Genomic DNA, 20,376 nt, shown 5'->3' with positions numbered 1-20,376 from the left:
AATATAAATAACAGAAAAAAAAGAATATTAATGAAACACACAATTACTCAATGAATGTCATACAAAATGTCAATAAAGAAGTATTATAAAAACAAACCGTAAAATGACTTCATTTTATGTAAAAATTGTTTCTACTAAGAAAGAGCATGAATAATAAGATTAATAATAATACAGATGAATAATAAATCACAAATAAAATATAATGATAAAAGTAAACAATAAAAATGGTTGTTTTTAAGTGATTTAATAATAATAATAATAATAATAATAATAATAATAATAATAATAATAATAATAATAATAATAATAATAATAAATCAAGTAAATCCAAAATTAATTTTGAAATTTTGAACTGAATCAACCATATCAGCACCTTTAGGGTTTTTATCTTCATGGTTTCCTCTGTGAAACTCCATTGTTTGATTTTTGTTAATCTATTATTTTTTTGTTATCTGTTATGTTATCTAGCATCTTATTATCTTTGTTGGCTGCATTTGGGTCATTTCATGACCGTTCACAACACAGAGAAAACAGATTATCTTTGGAAGTGTCTGAAAACCATGTTGTTTTATTTTGAAAGGGTTGGAGGATATTTGCCTTATTTTTAGTTTTTTGTGTGCAGAAAAGTGGTAAAGGGTTTCAGTGATGAGGTTTTGATGTGGAGTTAGTCTGTTACATAATCATCTCTTTTCATTTCCAGCAGTTTCTCCTAATTTATAGCTGCTGTTTATTGACTCTAAACAGCAAAGTGACCGAATCAGATTCTGCAGAAATTATAGACAATGATTTGGCCAAACCTCAACCTTTTCAAATATTTAACTATCATTTCTTCTCTTTTTTAACTTACTTTATTTCTTCAAATAGAGAAAAAAGTTCTCAAAAGAGGACACAAAGCTGCTCTTTCAGTCCAGTAGCACTGAGCAGGACAGGAAATGGTGATTACAGCGAGTTCATGGGCCTTAAAACTGCGTCGCCGCGGCAACAAATGAACCCTAATTACCCAAAGACTGGAGTTTGTTCAGTCTAAGTGGCATTAAGCGGAGCCAGAGCTTATTTTATCAGCAGGAGCTCACACTGGACTTCTGTTGTTTCCATAAAACGCTGCTTCAACCTTCATAACGTGAGAGGATGCTGGGACTCAGGTATGGAGCTACATTGGGGCCACAAAGTTTGTTTAAAAGAAAAAAAGTTTGAAACTGCAACAAGTTAGAATCTGAAAAAAGAAACTAAAAAAAACTTTGAAACTGGAAGCAAACTTTTGAAACTGAAAAAGTTTGAAACTAAAAAGATATTTTGAAATTGAAAAAAAAGATTTGAAACCAAAAAATATTTTGAAACTAAAAAAAGATTTGAAACTGAAAAAATGTTTGAAATAAAAAATAATAAAAACTGAAAAAAAATTTAAAATTTAAACAAGTTTTAAAATTAAAAAAAAATATTTTGAAACTGAAAAAACGTGTGAAACTGGAAAGAAGTTTGAAATGTTCAAAAATACTTTACAAATTCAAGATTTTTTCTCAGTTAAATTTGTTTTTGTGAACAAACATTATGGCCCTAATTTAGTTCCACACTCAGGAATCAGGAGAATGATGCATTTTAAAGGCTGACCAGTGAATTTAAGCCCAACTGAGCGACCAGTTTGTGGAGTCTGTGTACAGTTAGATTATGTCTCCATCTGTTCCAAGTTGTTCAAAGTTTCCTTGCCGTATTTAGATTCCCCACCTCTCTTTGGCGATATTTTGGAATAAGGTGTGTCCCCCAGCCACGGTGTTTACACTGGAGTCGAGGTCGGGTGAAATGACTGAACCGTTTGACAAACTGGAGGAATTTTCTGTCAACACAGCCAAACTGTTTGAAAGGCCGAGTTTAGAGAAACAGGAAGGTTAACGAGGGTTAGACTGTTTGTGTTTCAGCAGCTGAGGATCACTCTCACCAGCTTCATTAGCCGTATTGACAGACCCTTGGAAAACTATTCATTACCATCATCACCTTTACGAAAGACACAAGTACATTCAAGTAAAAAATACAAGTAAAGAAGACAAAAATAGAGATTGAGATTTAAAGGTAACATATTATGCTTCGTTGAACAGGTTAGAATAATTCTTTGGGAGATACAAAAGATATTCATTACTCATTTTTTACACAAAATCATTCTTAGATGATGAGATTTTACTTGGTTCCTTTCAGAATGAGCTGTTTTAGGACCTCCTGTCACTTTAAATTCAAATAAGCTGCTTCTGGCACTCAATCCTCACTCAATGCTAACCATCAAAGGTGAACATGGCTGTGAACAGATCTGCAATTACATAACCACACATCCTTGAAAAGCAGAGCTGGAACCTCCTGCATAACTAACAAGAATGCAGCAAGTGGTTTCTGAATGGTAAGTCAACTAAAAAACACTTTTCCAGCAGTTTTCCAGCAGCCATTGTGCAGCACAAACCAAACATGCTGGACTTTTAAACCACATAAAAGTGCAAACTAACTACTTTGTAATGTGTGTCAAATGTATATTTTTTTCAAAATGGCAGTTTCTCATTGATATTAAATGGCAGCATTTCTTTAAAGATTGAGCAAACTACACAAATATAAATGCAAATGGTATTTGGTTCTTCAGGTTTGTGGTTTCAATGTGACAAAATATGAAAATGTTCAGAAGGTGTGAATACGTTTTTATATCCCATTAAATCTGAAATTAAAACAAGGTGTAATATAAAATGTTTAGAGAAATAATGCAGTGTTTTTCATGAATTTAGTTGTTGACGGCCGCATCATGCGTCAAGGTTTCTGTTGGCAGGGGAGGACGGTGGTACAGCATGGTCATCTGAGCCAAAAGCAATAGAAACTGGAGATCTGCCGCCTGCTGAAGAGAAGGCAGCCGAGTCCAAAAGCAAAGGCCAGAACTGTTAAAACAATAATCCTGTCCTGTTCTGACCTGCAGCTGGAAGTCAATAACTTTAACAAAAAAGAAAGCAGAGAAGCTTCCTCTTACTGCAGACAGTGCAGTTTGTCCTCTGAAGAGGTAAACTGCAGGTTCTGCTGTTTTTATTTTCACAGTTATGGTATTTGTGTGAGCCGTCCCACCCAGCCCCTCCACCCCTCATGTTCAACTTATTCACAGAGGAGCCTTGTAAACCAGAATGCCCCTTTCATAGCCCCAATAACAGCCTCCTGCAGACACGCATCATCGCGGTGAAGACGTCAGCTTTGGCACTTCATGCTGCAGCTGCAGCTCGTCCTGCTGCATGGAGACAAGATCACACCACATATCTGGACTTTAGCATCAGTTAAGGCAAAAAACCAAATACTATTTTTGGTCTATAGTATCTAGGGCAAATACCCTTTTACACTTGACATAAGACAAAACTAACTTATAAGTAACTCTTCAGAAAGACATAGGAGCTTGTTAAGTCAATAACTCATTAAAACTGATTTTAAAAAAAGTTTTAGTTACAGTGGTAGAAATGTTATAAATGAAATAATCTGCCAGTTGAACTAATAATTTATCATCAATATTAAGGACTTATTTACTTAAACAATGTCATATTTGTTGCTAAAATATTATTTTAAGTTAGTTTTGTCTTATATCAAGTGTAATAAGATATTCAGAAACTTGACAAAAATACTTGGTGAAATTTGATGTTTTTTCAGTGAAAGTGAACTTTTTGTGCAATAAACCAGTAATAGGACAAGCAAGACCTGGACTGGTGGTTTACCAGCAACATTAACGAGGAAGCTTCAAATGTGACAGTTTTATCTTTTGAATATTTTATGGATGAAACTATGGATAGAGAGATAGTTTAAATCAGGGATGTCCAAAGAACAGATTGGCCCACAAATCAAGAGTGAATTCATAATTAATTCAAGATTTTCACAGACAAAAGTCTGTGAAATTGCAACTTCTCTATCTTTTTTAATCATATTTTGTACTTAATTTTACTGTATAATTCAAAATTGTGTCTGTTTTTTTGTTGTTAAGCTATGTAACATAATCTTAAATGTTGAGAGAGGTGCCTACAAATAAAATATATTATTATTTATTTTATTTACAAATACAATGCTCCAAGACATTTTTTTCTAGGTGCAAGACAAAGTATTTTTCTTTTGTTAACAATATTTCTGTTTTCATTGATTATATTTTTGCTGAATACAGCAAGTACTACATTTGTTGCCAAACTTAAAAAATAACAATGAAATAAAAGAAAACTAAATAAAGATAATAACCCTAAAAAGCTTTGGGAAATATTTACCTCCCATTTAACTCTGCAAGATTCTGCTTATATTTTGTAGTAACAACAATTCACAGTTTATTTTTCTACCAGAATTAGACTACTTTACTTCATTAAAATAATGTCTAGTTACCATATTATTGGAAAGATAAAACAAGAAATGAATTATAAAATAAATCTTTTTAATTTTAATTAAAAAATATGGCCACTGAGTTCTCTAAGCTTTTGGCCTTAATGGCAAAAGGTTTGGACACCACTGGTTTAATCAAAGTCATGCAGTAAACTGAATATTTATAGTTAGTTATTGCTTTATTTCATATAAAAGGGGAAAAAATAGCATATTTTGCCCCTTGGTAGGTTACACTGCTATAACATTTCAAAACATAACCTTTGAAAGAGTAAAAATGCAATTAAAATAGTTCCATTTTCTATACCCCTTGTCCCTAGTGGGGTCGGGAGGGTTGCTGGTGCATGGCGAGAGGCGGGGTGCAGCCTGGACAGGTCGCCAGTCTGTCGCATTAAAATGGTTATTCTATCTGTTATTTTAGTTATTAACGTTAAATAATTAGTTATCCTATTTTAGCTGCTGTATGTGCGCATGTCTTCATTGAAAAGAAGGTGTAGTCCTTATTTTCACCTATAGGCGGTGCCGACGTTCTCCTACCTGCCTTGACCATTTGTTATTGGCCCACACTGGGTTTTAGCCACGCCTTCTCAAACAAAACTTCTTCCTAATTGGCTGTTTCTGACGCCAATCATTCATCTGTCAAATTGGCTTCGTGGAAACTGTCAACAACAGCGAGTCGAGCGTTCCAAAGCAGCAGCAGCAGTAGCAGCAATAGACCTTTTTATGGCACCGTAAGTTTAATATTTTACCTCCTGTTGCTGATGAATGGTAATAAATGGGAAGTGATAAGTGTTGATGTCCGTGGTATTATGTAGTGTCAGTGTCAAATTCTGACGTAAGGGCAGCAGAAGACTTGTTTACGTTGCCAAATTAGCGGCTAGTCGAATGCTAACGCAAGCTAACAGCAGCTAAAATATGTCGTCAAAATTAACGTTAGCTCAGGCAGCTGCTTCCAAAACGAGAAATAATAAAGGTGGCATTTAAATTCACAATAACAGTTTTAAATAATATTTTAGTTTTCTTTTATTTACAACAGTGTAAACTCAACTTGCAGTCAGATGTTCGCTGGGTAAACTAATGTGTTTCTGTAATAATAATATCAACTGCATTGTATTAACATTCCCGTGCTAAGAACTGTACTTTTATATTTCATTTAATCCGTCACCTTGACGTAATTTCGTACACAGGTAAAGGTGTCAGGCCAACTGAAGCGTTATGTAGAGCCAGATGAATGGCACTTCCCCTTTAACTCATTGAAATTTCATTCTTTACATGACTAAAAGTCCTTTTTAATTACTTTAACACTCATACACAGTCTATTATCAATTAACAGCTTATGATAAGTAACATAAATTTGGTAGTTATTAGCTAATTTTAATGAAGACTAAATAATTTATATTTCCATTTGCTCATTTTCATAATCTATTTTTGCAGTCCATTTCCTGTGAACTACTTAACTCCTACAAATATAATTATTTTTGTCCCATTTGTGCCAATTTCTTATAGAATAAATAACCGGAGCAGCGGGTCAATTTATTCCTCTAGTTATTGTCACCCACCTTTAATTCACTCATGTAAATGCATCTTTCTTTCCATTTTGTGCTTATAAAATGACCAATGTCATTTTCATATTTTATGGAGACAAATCATAATTGGGAAGCATAAATATCAGACATAATTTGCTTTAGCTTTAGAGCAATATTACTGTGTGTAATATCACTCAGGATTTCTGAAATGCAGTGTTTGATAGGAGACATTCAAACACTGCATGCAAATGCAGGTTGACGAGGAAATCATGATTAAAAACAAAAAAGATTGAAAAGAGTGATAAAAAACTGAGATGAGTTTGGATGAATTAAAACTGTCATCGCAATAATGCTTGTTTTCCTAATATGGTGCAGCTATGATTTATTTGTGAATTATGACCAGAGTTTATTAAAAAAAACAAACAGAGGACTTTCTTGCTGGCATTGGAGACACATAAACACATTAACTGTATAATAGACTATTGATAGATTATGGAAAATTACTTCAAATATACTACACATCTTGTGCATTTCTGCTTCAAATTCAAATAACGTTGTGTTTATTAGATTGTTAATTCATCTTTTACAAATCAAAATTCGCTTAATAGACAGTTATTAAAAAAAATGAACTTTGCACCTGGTCAACTTGTTTGACTAGTTGTCAGTTGCACTGGTACAACCAATGCAGTATTAACCATGTAATAATATTATATCAGAGTAATAAAATCAAATTGTTTCAGTTTATTTATAAGCCACAAATTCACATTAAATGTTACCTTAAAACAATTTAGTTTATGTTCAGGTATAAAGAATGAATGCAGTAAAGCAGACATGAAATCCAGGAGTCAAGGTCAGGTTAAATCATTGACTGAAGCCGGATCTTTAAAGGCAAGGAAGCTAAAAATGTAATTAGTGACTGATTTTAGATTGGTCAAGGAGCAACCACTGAAAGGTCACTTACATTTTTTATTTATTAAATCCTACTATCTAAAAACTGCTACTATTCCCATTATTTACAGTTTTGTCATGCATTTACGCTAACCAACCTTCAACTGACATACTCAAGTAATAACCAGTTTATTGCAAAATAAAGTACATAATGTTTATTTTTACTGTTTACATATTTTACTTACCCAGAATATTTTGAATGTAGTTTATTTAAATTTTTAAAAAGACATCTGGACTCCAATTTTGTCTAAAAAGTTATGACATATTGGTGTATTTGAGGTGTAGTTTTGTTCACCTGGGATTATGGATTATACCAGATTATTTAAAATTTTTTATTTGCATTTGCTGAATGTGGCAGAAAAATCAATGCAAGGAAGTAAAAATGTGACCCAACGCTCATCAACATCATGGCAACCAAAATCACAATAAACACTGTTAACAGCTGTTCTTTATTTTAGGAAATAGTTTCTTTTTTTTAAATTTCCATTAACAGTATTTCAGATTCAGCCTCATGAAATGTGAGAGTTTATGAAACCAAACTAAAACAGCCCCGAGAGACTTCCTGCTGGGTGAGAGCCACATTTTAATACAATAGACTCCTTAGTAAACTACTGTTCTATAATTAGCTGTTGTTAAATGCCTCCCTTTTTATTTTTATTTTTTAACCATGTTTTTTTGTTTCTCATATATCCATTGAGCTTGGTTAAAGGGTTTTAAAGGAAACTTTTTCTTGTTGGTGGAAATAAACATTTCTACACCAAGAAAATAGAAAATATTTCATTCAAAAGGAAACTTTATTTTGGTAAATTGGGACTTTTTAATAACCTAAAACACTAAATTTTCTACTTCTTCATTGAAATACTGATGTTTAGTGAGACATAAATAAAATAATTTAATTTTTAATTGGAAAAAACAAAATTATGACCCACAATGCAAAAAGTTTAGTTTAGGAGTCGAGGCTGCAAAGGCACCTTTTACTGTGTTTGTGTTTATGGCTTAACATGTAAGATCATCAGATCATCTTTAGAGGTCAAGACAAAAGTAAAACTGGACGGTAACAAATGTTCCTAAAATAGCCTTAAATAAAAATTACAAGCAGTTCTAAGTTGCATTAGAAAATGTTGGACATTTTGTTTAACTGGAAATGAGAGGTAATTGATATTCAATCAATATGGTTTCAGATAAACAACAAAATTCTTCAAGGGGATCTTGATCTTTTTTGGCAGCCATGTTTGTTTTTCTTAGCATTGACCTCCCAGACGGGTTGTTTATTATCTCAGCTGTGTTGAGCTACGTTCAGTAACAGTAATGTTCACTGCTGCAAAGCCAGTCTGCAGTCCTACATTCCTGATGTGCGAGTGTTGTAACATGTCACAAAGCAATAATCAGGTCTGTCTGCTGACTTTCCTGTCTTTAAGCTGCTAATCATCAGGTAGTTAAAATCTGAAGACTCTGGCCTCTTCATTAGTCTTTCCTTCATGTTTACATGTCTACAGAACAGCAGCAGCATTATTATAACTATAAACATTTCATTTGGAGTCTGATGTCTCCAGACTTGGACTTGTTTAAATTCATGTTGCCAATAATCAAAAAGGGCTCCAACTAATGCTTTTTAGTTTACTTTTTGTTTAATTAGGGCTGGACAGTAAATCAATATCAATATATCGAGATAGACACGATCAATATCAATAAATAATAAATCTGATAGAATATTCAGTATTTATTATATAGATACAGTAGTTCTCATGTGGTGTCACACTTCTGGAAACTTTGTAGGTGACGGCCATCTTGGTAAGCATACGTAACTAGCCATCATGACAGTTGCTATGACAACAATAAACTAGCCACAATATAAGAAGTAGCTCTTGTTTTGCTAATATCTAATTTATAAACGGTATAAGTACATTGCAACTATTACTCAATTATAATTTTTGAGTACTCTGCTTTCTTTTTGTTGGTTGGGAAGCCATGGTTCATCTTTGCACTGTGCTCACCTACTAAGATGATGGTTGTTACCAACTTGCTGGGTAACAAGCAGTTTCAAGTTCCCCTCAAACTTCGGTTACCTAGCAACAACCTGCTTAGTAACTGGCGTAGCGGCAGTTTCAGGTTTTTCTTCCATGACTCATAACTGCTTAAGAGAAAAACGATACATCGTGCAGATGGAAATTATTGAGCTTGCTTTAATTTATCATATGATTGATTATGACGGTATTAGTTACCAGAGTAAAAAAAAGATTATTATTGCAAATAGGCCTGTCGTGATAAACGATATATGAATTAATCGCACGATAAATTAAACCTATCGACCTCATTTTAATTATCGGCTTTATCGTCTCTTCCTGTCTTTTTTCTTTCTCTTGATGACACTGAATGAAAAAAGCTCAGCTCCGGTGCTCTCCACTGACCCTCCCTTCCTACTTCCTTAGTCTAATGTCCAGCACACTCTACACCAGCTGTCGGCCGACTGTCGGCCCATTTTCAAAACCTGAGACACATTAGCCGACAGAAATCCTCGGTAAAACGGTTCGATCGGGTTCGTCGTGCCGTGTGGTGTCCAGCCACATGGGCACAAAATAATGGCTACAAGTCCAGTTAACTAATTTTAAAACCAGGCATTAATCAATGCTTTACTAGAACCTGTGATGCATGTGGCTAGAGTCAGCGTAAAGTCCTGACTGAATGAAAATCATTATAACCTATTTATGTCACGTTAACGAAGAACAGCTGAAAACTTACCGGGTTTATTAACTGCCCGGCTCCAACTCCTCTCCTGGTCATTTCTATATTCTTTGCACAAAATGTTGAATAAATATTAATGTTGTTTCCACATATCATCTCCAATGTCGGCTGGACTTCAGGTTGCTGTGTCAGCTGTTTGGGATTCCCCTCCGTAATTTCCCCTCTTTCTGATTGGCTACCTGTCACATTCAGCAGGCTGCGTTAAGCTCCCAATTGTGTAGTATGAACTACTCCATTAGGTAGTCGGATGTGTCCATCTTCTTTATTTAAATCTAGTGATAACTGAAGGGCAATACAGTATACAGACTTCATAATCTGCACTCTTTTGGTTCAATGCAGTATTTATTTCCACTTTGGCTTCATGTTTAGTTTTTTCATTCAAGTACGGTTGTTGTTAATTCATTAACACTGGAACTGATTTACTTTATCAGTTCCAGTGTTATGTGTTCTTTTGTAAATTAAGTGCATCTATCCATGGCAGGAAATCACATGCATTATTAGTCATTTCCATTAAATCAGTGTCAAAAGGTCTTGAAACAATATTATCGTTTAATTGTCCAGTAAAATTTGTTATTGTGACAGGCCTAATTGCAACTGACTTGGTTACCACAGTAAGAAAAACATGTTTGATTGTATTGATTGATAATGTTTTTCATTGTGTTTGGCGTTAATGCAGGACTGCCCATTGTTTCTGCAAATGGAGGAAAGAACTACAATCGCATAAGTGGAGCTTGTTGCTGAATATTCAGCCAAACAGAATCACAATCAGCTGAACCAATACTAGAAAATAAAAGACGGAGCAACGCTGCAGCCTCTCTCTTCCTTTAGCCCCGTCCTTTCTGTCTCGCCACCTTGACCTGCCTCTGCTGTGCAGTCCGAGCAGCGGGGTCCTCGTCCCTCGCCGCAGGCCTCGGGCCCTCCCATCGGCGGCCCGCTCCGGCCGTTTGCTGGTGTCTGATGGCGCGGTGGGATGCTAAGGGCAGTTGCGGGAGACTGTGATGTCAGAGCCCAACAGCCCGGGCGAGAGCCAGTGTGGCGCTCCCAGATTCTTCGTGGGCTGCGAGGACGATGAGAGCGAGGTGCAGGAGGACAGCATGAGGACAGACATGGACCTGTATGAGGACGACGAAGACACGGTGAGCATCTCGCTTCTGATTATTAGTGTTTCTGTATTTAAAATCACGACATTCAGTTTGCTTTATTTGTCCCCAAGGGGCAGTTTCAAGGTACAGACTCAAAACTGAATTCATAAAATTCACACATGCTGATAAATGTAAATAGATACTAATGAGGTCAGTAATTATGCAGCCTAAGTGCTGCAATGGGCACCAAAAACACCTAATCCTAAAAAGTTTTATTTTCTAGTCTCTGGTGCAAATATTTCCATACAGTTGAAATGAGACAAAACTAACTTAAAAGTAAATTTTCTGCAAGACATAGATTACTATTTTAGTAAATCATTTCTTTATATTTATGAAAAATTACTAGTTCCATTTGGAGGTTATTTCACTTATAATACGGAAAAAGTTTCTTGTTATAAATGAAATAATCTGCCAGTGGAACGAGCAGTTATTCATCAATATAAAGAAATTGTTGACTTAAAACAACCTCCTGTATCTTGCAGAAAGGTTTGGAAAAAAAACATCTTTTTTTTACTTCATGGCTCCAGGTTTAGCTCCGTTCTAAGATGCTGTAAAAGGCTATGAATTTTGTTCAAAGACTGTGAAACTGAAAAAAAGTTCAAAACTTATTTCAGGGATTTAACTAGAACCGTATGCTTGGGCTGGAGGAGATTTAGATTTTATTTTCAGCTGCAGACGCCCGACGAGGAGGTGGCTGCAGCGAAAAACAAAAGACGATCATGCGGAAAAGCCTCATATCTGTTTTTCTTCTGGAAGCCTGTTAACTGAATAATGTCATTGCTTCTGCCAGAAAACTGAAAATAGGTCACTGCTTTTTATTGTTTTCTGCACTGAATAAATGTCTTCTATTTGCAGGTTTGATATTTCTAATTATTTTTATTTTGAGAACAATATGCTACTGCAATAATAATACTTTGAAGGCTGAGGCCTCTAAGTTCTGAGTGATTTGTCCGATTGATCTGTTTCCGTCCCGTTCAGCCCCCGGAGCGACAGATCGTGGTGGGGATCTGCTGCATGATGAAGAAGTCCAAGTCCAAGCCAATGACCCAGATTCTGGAGAGGCTGTGCCGGTTCGAGTACATCACCGTGGTCATCTTCCCAGAGGACACCATCCTCAACGAGCCTGTGGACAAATGGCCGCTGTGTGACTGCCTCATCTCCTTCCACTCCAAAGGTGCCTCCCCCCCCCCCCCACCACAGTGCATGCACACTGACAAAATGGCCGACATGCAAATCATGCATATTTAATCTGCAGTGTCTTTCCAATCATTTTCTGCTGACATTTTTCTGAATGCTTGGGTTTCCCCTTTGGACGCAAGCAATTAATCAACTTATGATTAACTATCAATTTAAAATTAATTCCAGTCGATTAACTAATAACGTCTGTGTAGTCCTCCTGTTAGTGTTGTAGTGTGGTTGTTGTCCAGCAGAGGGAGCTGCTGGTCATCCTTAAAGGAGCCATTTGATACAGGAATGAAGGTGGCGGCCATATTGGAACGTAAAAGAGAAACGATCCAAACAGAATCTGACGTGGGATGAAACATTCGCTCTATGCAGCTCCTGTTATAAATATAAACATTGACAAGTTCATTAAGTTAAGTTTTCATTTTAATAGCGCTTTATTCAGCTTAGCATTAACATAAGATCTGCTGATGGGGAAAGCTGTTGCAAGGGCGGAGTGGAGAGGGAACAAGCAGCGCCACACAAGACGGTGATTGACTAAGACCTGCCTCCTCACTCTGATTGGTTGTTTCTAGTTAGCAGATGCAGAGGAGCTAAATTTTTTCATAGATTATCGGTCTCATACCATACTAACAGTTTCTGCAAATATGTAAAAGAATATATTTTTTTGCATAAGTTATTCTGCAGCTTTAATCGATAAGTTTCCCCATATTAAAGGTTTAAAAGTGTCTTTCTTTTCGTAGGATTCCCTCTGGACAAGGCGGTGAGCTACGCCACTCTGAGGAGCCCTCTACTCATCAACGACCTGAACATGCAATACTATATTCAGGACAGGTGCGTCCACCTCACCCTTCCAGTCTCCAACAAATTAAACATGTATTGGTGTCTTTTATTTATCCTCAGGGTTTTTTGTGTGCTTTCCAGGAGAGAAGTGTATCGGATCCTGCAGGAGGAGGGGATCGAGCTGCCGCGCTATGCTGTGCTGAACCGCGACCCAGATAAACCAGAAGGTCAGCCTCATGTTCCTCTGTGCTCTGAACTTATTGTATCAGGCTTCATTTATTCAGCCGGGTTCTGGTTCTGTGGCAGCTATGGGATAAATATAGTGCTGGATGTTCTGCAGGGACAAGTTTCCCTCATTAGGTTCTGTGACATAAAGGTTCTGGCACTCGGATCAGATGTTTTACGTGTTTAGGAGAGCTTCTTCTCAGGCCTCAGAAGTGAACACCGCAGGGTCAACGTTTCCTGTGTGTCTTCGGCTTCACAATAAATCAATAACTATATTGATCACGATAGCTAACATCTATAGAATATTCTCTCGCTGCTACCTAAGCTAGGTTGTTGGAATCAACTAACTCACTGACTCTTTGGTTACCTAGCAACAACCTGTTGGATAAGGGGATTTAAAGCCCCCCCCCCAACTTTGGTTGCCTAGCAACAACCTGCTGCATAGCTTGCACAGGTTTCCCTATAGTGGCTCATGAAAATAAAAATAAAAGTATCTGTTTAAAAATAAAAAACAACGCCGTGGAGAGTAAACTGGATAAAACAACAAAGATCATGCCACCTACTTGGCAGGATTTCAGATATTTAAAACAAAAACTAATCAATAATTATCAAAGGATAATTATTGATTATCTCTTGATAATCAATAATTGATTATATAGTGATTATATGGCCGTCGCAAAAAATCAATAAATCAAGTAATAAATTGATTCCATTTGCAAGATTTTCTTTTTCTGTTTCTACTGAAAATTGGAAAACAAAGTTTTCAGTCTTCTGCTTTGGCCTCAACCAGCCACTTTTTTTTAAAGGACAATTTTGTTTAGAGAGACTTTATAATTAATTTTGTTTGCTTATTTTGGATAATTAAAATGTCTTCCAGTTCTGAGTGTTTTTACATTATTATGTTATTACCATTATATTACTTGAAAACGGTCTCAAAACAACAATATTATCATTTATCACAATAACTTCTGGGAGAATTTATCGTCCAGCAACATTTGTTTTTGTGACGGGCCTAATCGTGAAAAGTTTTTCAGCCATATCGTCCAGCCCAATGCGTGCGTGTGTGTGCGTGTGTGTGTGTGTGTGTGTGTGTGTGTGTGTGTTCAGAGTGTAACCTGGTGGAAGGGGAGGACCACGTGGAGGTGAACGGGGAAATCTTCCAGAAACCTTTTGTGGAGAAGCCTGTTTGTGCTGAGGACCACAACGTCTACATCTACTACCCCACGACAGCAGGCGGCGGCAGCCAGAGACTCTTCAGAAAGGTCGTGACCTCCACACTCCTGACTCGTTCAGTGATTCAGATTAGTCCGACCAAACTACAGGCAGCAAACATTCACATTTCCTTATCATACACAGGGTTCCTGTGTGACTTTTAATTAAGTGTTTTCAAAGTCAAGAATTAACTACGTTTTATTGTTTTTATTATTGTTTTATATTTTTTAATTAATTAAATAAAAATTTAAACGATGTAAAATATTTAGCTTTACTAATATCTTATAATCAGTAACTAAATATATAGTTATTTTAAACATATATTTTAAATACATTTTAAAAATAAATAAATTATATGGAAGAAGAGGAATAAAAATTTAGAGCTGAAACATTTAGATTTTTTTGTGATTAATTGGTTAGTGACAGAGTCAAAAAAGGCCATTTCGTAAAAAACAACAACAAAACAAAAATGTATTCAGATCAGTAACTGAGCCAAACTGTACAAAAAAAAAGTTTCTTTAATTGAAATGCGTCCAACATTGAGGAGAGATTAAAGAAAACAGACTCTTAAAAATGCAACAAGCTGATCAGGAGTCAGAAAAAGTTTCTTCTCTCTATGTTAGACTTTATTTCCACACATTTTCCAGTCAGGAAATTCAAAATATTTCAAAATAAGAGCACACTTAACGCTTTTATGTTATGTTTTATGGCTTTTTGTCATCATCTGGACCCTGGCTGCAATTATAGCTGGAAGCTTTGTTTTTTTCTTTTTTTTTTACAAATAAATGCAAGTTTTTACATTTTAGTTAAACCTGCGTCTCAGTTGTGTGAAAAGAGAAGAAGAAGAACCTAAGTTGGTCTCTGCTCTGTGCAGATCGGGAGCCGGAGCAGCGTCTACTCTCCAGAGAGCAGCGTGAGGAAGACCGGCTCCTACATTTATGAAGAGTTCATGCCGACTGACGGCACGGATGTCAAGGTTTGGGCAGAACACGCTGAGATACCTCAGCTTGGTACAGTTATTGTGTTTTCATTTCATATAAACATAGATTACTCACACTCACACCCAGTCCATTTAATCATTTAGAAACAAACAAAAGGCCTTAAAATGAGTAAAATGGAGCCAGTCCAAGGAAGCTGTCAGGAGTGGAGCTGCAGCAGAGCAGAGGCTGGCTCTGCAGCACGTGTTTCACATGGAACGTCATGATAATGGCCGACATGTTTCTCTCTGTGAATAACCAGACTTCTGCAGTCCAGGCCAGAAGTTTGCATTTACTCATCTGATACAGAAAAATCAGATAAATTAAAGGTTTTTAATAATTTAATGGATTATTCAGTTTTAACGTCGAACTTCCCACTCTGGAAGTCTGAGAATTTTTCAGACATGGACTTTGAGATCCAATATGGCCGCTCCTCGCATCAGCAATAGCAAGCTAAGGTGGAAACTAGGGCTGAAGCAATTAAACATGATTAATTGACTATTGAAATATTCATCAACTAATTTAGTAATTGTTAACAGGAATACGAGACATAGGGTCTCGTATACAGACTACACAAAAATATGTATGCATATGTAGAAAGTTCTTTCTCAGAACTTCATAAGCGGTCGTTTTAACTTCACCTGGTTTAAATTCTGTAAGAAAAACAATTAATTCAGTTATTAATTGGTTTTGCACTTAGATTTCTCTTCACATTTGTGTTTGAATCACAGATTACAGCTAATTTGTAATGTTTTTATGTATTCACATGGTGGGACGTGAGGATTTCTAATCGTAGGCCCTGTTGCCACCTGCCAGTAACATATCAACTACTCTCAAACTCACAACAGAACCTCTGCTTCTGCACATGTAAACATTTGATTTTCATGAGTTTTGCAGCAGATAAACGGGTCTAAGTTTACTGGTTGAGACTTGGAGCTCTGATGTAACAGAACTGCTGGTTTGTGTCGGACTGCAGGTGTACACCGTCGGGCCGGACTACGCCCACGCCGAGGCCCGGAAGTCTCCTGCGCTGGACGGGAAGGTGGAGCGTGACAGCGAGGGGAAGGAGGTCCGATACCCCGTCATGCTGTCGGCCATGGAGAAACTGGTGGCCCGGAAAGTCTGCTTGGCGTTCAAGGTACTCCAGCCACCACCAGGGTGTTTACTCCGTCATATCTGTGTTAGTGCTGAAACGATTTATTGTGATTAATCAATTCTTGAAATGATTACCAACTAATTTAGTAGAACAACATAATCAGAACAGTAATTAAGCTAAAGCTGTAGAACATTCATGCATTTTGCATTTAAGATAAAAAACAATGCTTTTGTCTGTAAATATGTTCTGCATATGTTAGGGATGCAACAATTAATCACATTACTTGTGATTAATCGATTCTTGAAATGATTACCAACTAATTTAATAATCAACTAATTATTAACTGGAGTATAAAAGCTCTAAAATTTGTATTGAAAGAACTGCGTCATCAGAGCAATTTAAAACCAAAACTGTACAAATAATATATATATTTTGCATATTAGACATAAAACCTTTGTAAATATGTTCCTAAATGTTAAGGACGAAATGATTAATCGCGTTACTCGTGATTAATCAATTCTTGAAATAAGTGTCGACAAATTTAATTATCGATTAATCGTTTACTGGAGTATAGACTCAAAAAAATGTCATTTACTGAAAGAACAACACAGTCAGAGCAGTAATTAAGCCAGAACTGTACAAATACGTATACATCTTGGATTTAAGATTAAACAAGACTTTGTCTGTAAATGAATCCTTTCCTACAGATAATTGAGCGTACTCTAAAGCAGTGTTTTTCAACCTTTTTTGAGCCAAGGTACACTGTTTTAATTGAAAAAATCTCGAGGCACACCACCAACCAAAAATGTAAACAAAGATACTCTGTAGCCACCTATATTACATATATAGTCATTCTTATCAAAGTGTCTTGAATAGGAATCAAATAAACACAAAAATTTATTTTTATCACATTTTACATTTCTTATTTCAAATTGCACGTTACATGTCCACTTCAAAAATACACCTGAACAGTACCACAACACTGTGGTCTTAAATTTAAAGAAGTTGTAGAAAACTTCAAAGTGTTTTACAAACTAATCCACAAGCATTCTTTTAGCCAGAATACAGAAAATAATTCTTATTCTGAAAGAAGCAATAATATTTGGGAAAGATTTCACTGTTACAATATGAAGAGTTGCATGTACAAAATGTCAATATCTGTATATTTTACCCATCTAGTGTGAAACCTGTGCATGTTTGGATGAAAGCAGCTGATTTCCTGGCAGAAATTGAAGAAAGACAAAGCTCTTCCTCAACAGCTCTCAGTCTCTCTGGTTTCAGTTTTTATAGTAACCAGGCTTGAGAAGCTCACTTCACACAGACATGTTGTGGGAAATGGACCCATGTTCTTTCCACTAATTCTCTTGTTTTAATGTAAAATGCTCTGTACCTACTGCCATCTAGCGGTAAGAAAATTACATGATGACGCCGCTGGCCACTACTAACCATGGTTTCGTTCACACCGAGCTTAAATGCAGCGGCTTTATTTCCCTCCTGTAGTACCAGATCGACAGCCCTCAACTTAAAAGCTACATCATATGAGTTTGAAAACATTTCTCCGTCGTGCCTGCTGCTAGCATGTGGTTGTTCTAAATGAAAATTAACGCGTTCTTCTTTGATTTACAATTTTGACTTCTAATGATTCACTTCCTGCTAGAGAGCCCCCTGGTGGTTGAAGAAAAATACACAGAAAAGCTGCACCGGGCTACAATCCGCATGGTTCAAAGTTTAGGAAAAAAGTAGCAGCTTATAGTCCGGAAAATACGGTACCTTAGGTGAAATTGAATAATTTCCACGGCACACCTGACGATCACTCACGGCACACTAGTGTGCCGCGGAACAGTGGTTGAAAAACACTGCTCTAAAGGAATGCTGTTATTGGATTTTAAGCAATAGGAAATTTATTTTGATGTTTAAAAAATGAATTAATTTGTTTATTTGTATTTTCTTAATATATTTTTAATATTGTACAGAAAAACTCCAATGGTTAAATGAAAACTCTGCAGTTTGCCTATTTTTTTTTTCCATCTGATTAATCAACTAATCATCAAAATCATTGATTACTAAATAATCATTAGTTTCAGCCCTAGTCCATGTTTACTCTTGTTCTGCAGCAAACGGTGTGCGGCTTCGACCTGCTCCGAGCCAACGGACACTCCTACGTTTGTGACGTGAACGGCTTCAGCTTCGTCAAGAACTCGATGAAATACTACGACGACTGCGCCAAGATCCTCGGGTACCGGCTTTTATTTCTCACCTGCCTTTTTCAACGTTTCTGAGTGTTTGTTTGAGCTGTTGGTGTTGATGAAATGTCTCAGGAACATCGTGATGCGAGAGCTGGCGCCTCAGTTCCAGATTCCCTGGTCGATCCCAACGGAGGCAGAGGACATCCCGATTGTTCCCACCACTTCAGGAACCATGTAAGACCCAGTTAATGGGCTCACCTCATCACTAGCTATGTTGCCTTTGGTCTTAAAACTGTGCAAATTGGAATTACAAAAATACATTTCCTTAATGGAAACATGTCGGTTTTGAAAAAGCAAAATATTTGTTTTCCAGCAGCTTATTTGTTGGCACTGGCTTCCTTGAACATCAGAGGCTTGACAGCATCGCAAAGCTCATCAAAGTTGAGTTTCTCATTGGAAAGTGTTGAATCCGTGGCTGTAAAGAATAAAAAAGAATTGCAGACTAAAATTTTCCCAAAAGGTTGCAAACAAAAGTAACTTCTCCCAAATATAAGAGGCGTGTCGTGAAGAAGACGCTGACGTCTCGTCTGACAGCTACAGCTGCATAGTAGACAGAAGAGAAAAATTCTCCCAAAAAGTTCAGGAATTTTGAAATTGATCTCAGAAATGTTATAGAAAAAACATGGAAATTTCTGAGATCCAAAAGTTGAAAATTCACAAGAAAAAATGTCAGAAATTTTAAGATGTGATAAACTTTCTAGATCAATATCTGAAATTTTCTGAAAATTTTTCACTTGAAACTTTCCAGAAAAATATTTTGCAAATTTTAGATCTTTTGATTCAGGAAATTCCTGCGTTTTTTTTTTTGTCTTGTTTTGTTTTTTTATTATTATTATTATTATTTTTTAGAAATTTCTTAGTTTAATCTAAAAATTCCAGAGTTTTGTTTTCTATCTACAGTGGCCATAATATGTCTTCATAGATTATTTATGATGATCGCCGGCATTATAAATGTTCGCATTCGTTGGCGCATGATAAGTGATTACAAATTATGGTTTATTCGTGTCTTTTATTTAAGGGGGACACCAAAATTGGGAAATTGTGTATTTTTGAAAAAGGTTTTGCACCTTTCCAGATAATGGAAACGTAGCTTCCGTGGCTTAAATGTTCTCATTAATTTACTCTGAACTGGCCAGGATGGAGCTGCGCAGTGTCATCGCCGTCATCCGTCATGGAGACAGAACGCCCAAACAGAAGATGAAGATGGAAGTTCGCAACCCCATGTGAGTTCTTCCCTCTGCAGCCCGATTACTAAACGCCACATTGGAAGACCAACCGTTCATTTGTTTCCCTTCAGGTTCTTTGATCTGTTTGAAAAATACGAAGGATACAAAACCGGGAAGTTGAAACTCAAAAGGCCGAAACAGCTGCAGGTGAAACAGTCGATCCTGACGTCTGAGGAGCAGAAATGTCAGCGCTGGCCGCTCCTCTGATGGTTTCTCCCTCTGACCGTCTCACAGGAGGTGCTGGACATCACCCGGCAGCTGCTGATTGAACTGGGGCAGCGCAACGACTGCGAGATCGAAGAGAAGAAGTCCAAACTGGAGCAGCTGAAGACCGTTTTAGAAATGTAGGTGTAGACTCATTGACCTCATTTCCCTGGAAGCTCCTGAAAATGGCAACTTCTTACCAGGTTATTAAAAGCACAAGCATGGCCACAGCCTGTGATAAATTAGCTTTTGTTGGACATTTTTGTTCTCCTCCAACTTCCTTAAAAGCTCGCTGCTCAGTTTTCTCACTGTTTATAAAATAAACGTCTGCTGAGAAAAGAGTGGAAGCAGACCTATGAGGTCATAGCAGCGATTCATCAGAAAGCTCTGGACTTTCTGTTGTGATTGAAACCAATCCGTCTTTACAAGGCCGTGGTTCTGATAAGCCTGCAGTGAGTTCAGTTACAGACGGTACACGACGTGATGTAAAAATTACTTATTACACTTCCTT

The 20,376-nt window shown here is 36.6% G+C and overlaps 1 protein-coding gene across 3 annotated transcripts in view; it reads left to right on the top strand.

The window, feature by feature from the left end:
* The first annotated feature begins 4,975 nt into the window (after positions 1-4,975).
* Positions 4,976-20,376, top strand: part of ppip5k1a (diphosphoinositol pentakisphosphate kinase 1a) — a 55,865-nt gene continuing 40,464 nt past the window's right edge. For all 3 annotated transcript variants that reach the window (XM_088004501.1, XM_088004500.1, XM_088004499.1), the window contains exons 1-13: positions 4,976-5,087; positions 10,249-10,708; positions 11,693-11,888; positions 12,640-12,730; positions 12,821-12,906; positions 14,012-14,166; positions 14,991-15,092; positions 16,070-16,231; positions 18,304-18,425; positions 18,508-18,609; positions 19,572-19,658; positions 19,733-19,808; positions 19,896-20,005. In XM_088004501.1, the coding sequence (XP_087860627.1) occupies positions 10,571-10,708; positions 11,693-11,888; positions 12,640-12,730; positions 12,821-12,906; positions 14,012-14,166; positions 14,991-15,092; positions 16,070-16,231; positions 18,304-18,425; positions 18,508-18,609; positions 19,572-19,658; positions 19,733-19,808; positions 19,896-20,005 (1,427 nt within the window). In that variant the 5' untranslated portion in view covers positions 4,976-5,087; positions 10,249-10,570. The remainder of the gene's footprint in view (positions 5,088-10,248; positions 10,709-11,692; positions 11,889-12,639; positions 12,731-12,820; positions 12,907-14,011; positions 14,167-14,990; positions 15,093-16,069; positions 16,232-18,303; positions 18,426-18,507; positions 18,610-19,571; positions 19,659-19,732; positions 19,809-19,895; positions 20,006-20,376) is intronic.

This window comes from Poecilia mexicana, unplaced genomic scaffold, assembly GCF_051168715.1.
Source record: "Poecilia mexicana isolate PSO_F unplaced genomic scaffold, ASM5116871v1 scaffold_3, whole genome shotgun sequence".
NCBI lineage: Eukaryota > Metazoa > Chordata > Actinopteri > Cyprinodontiformes > Poeciliidae > Poecilia > Poecilia mexicana.
The sequence above is the reverse complement of the archived record's forward strand: the minus strand, read 5'-3'. Positions and strand labels throughout refer to the sequence as shown.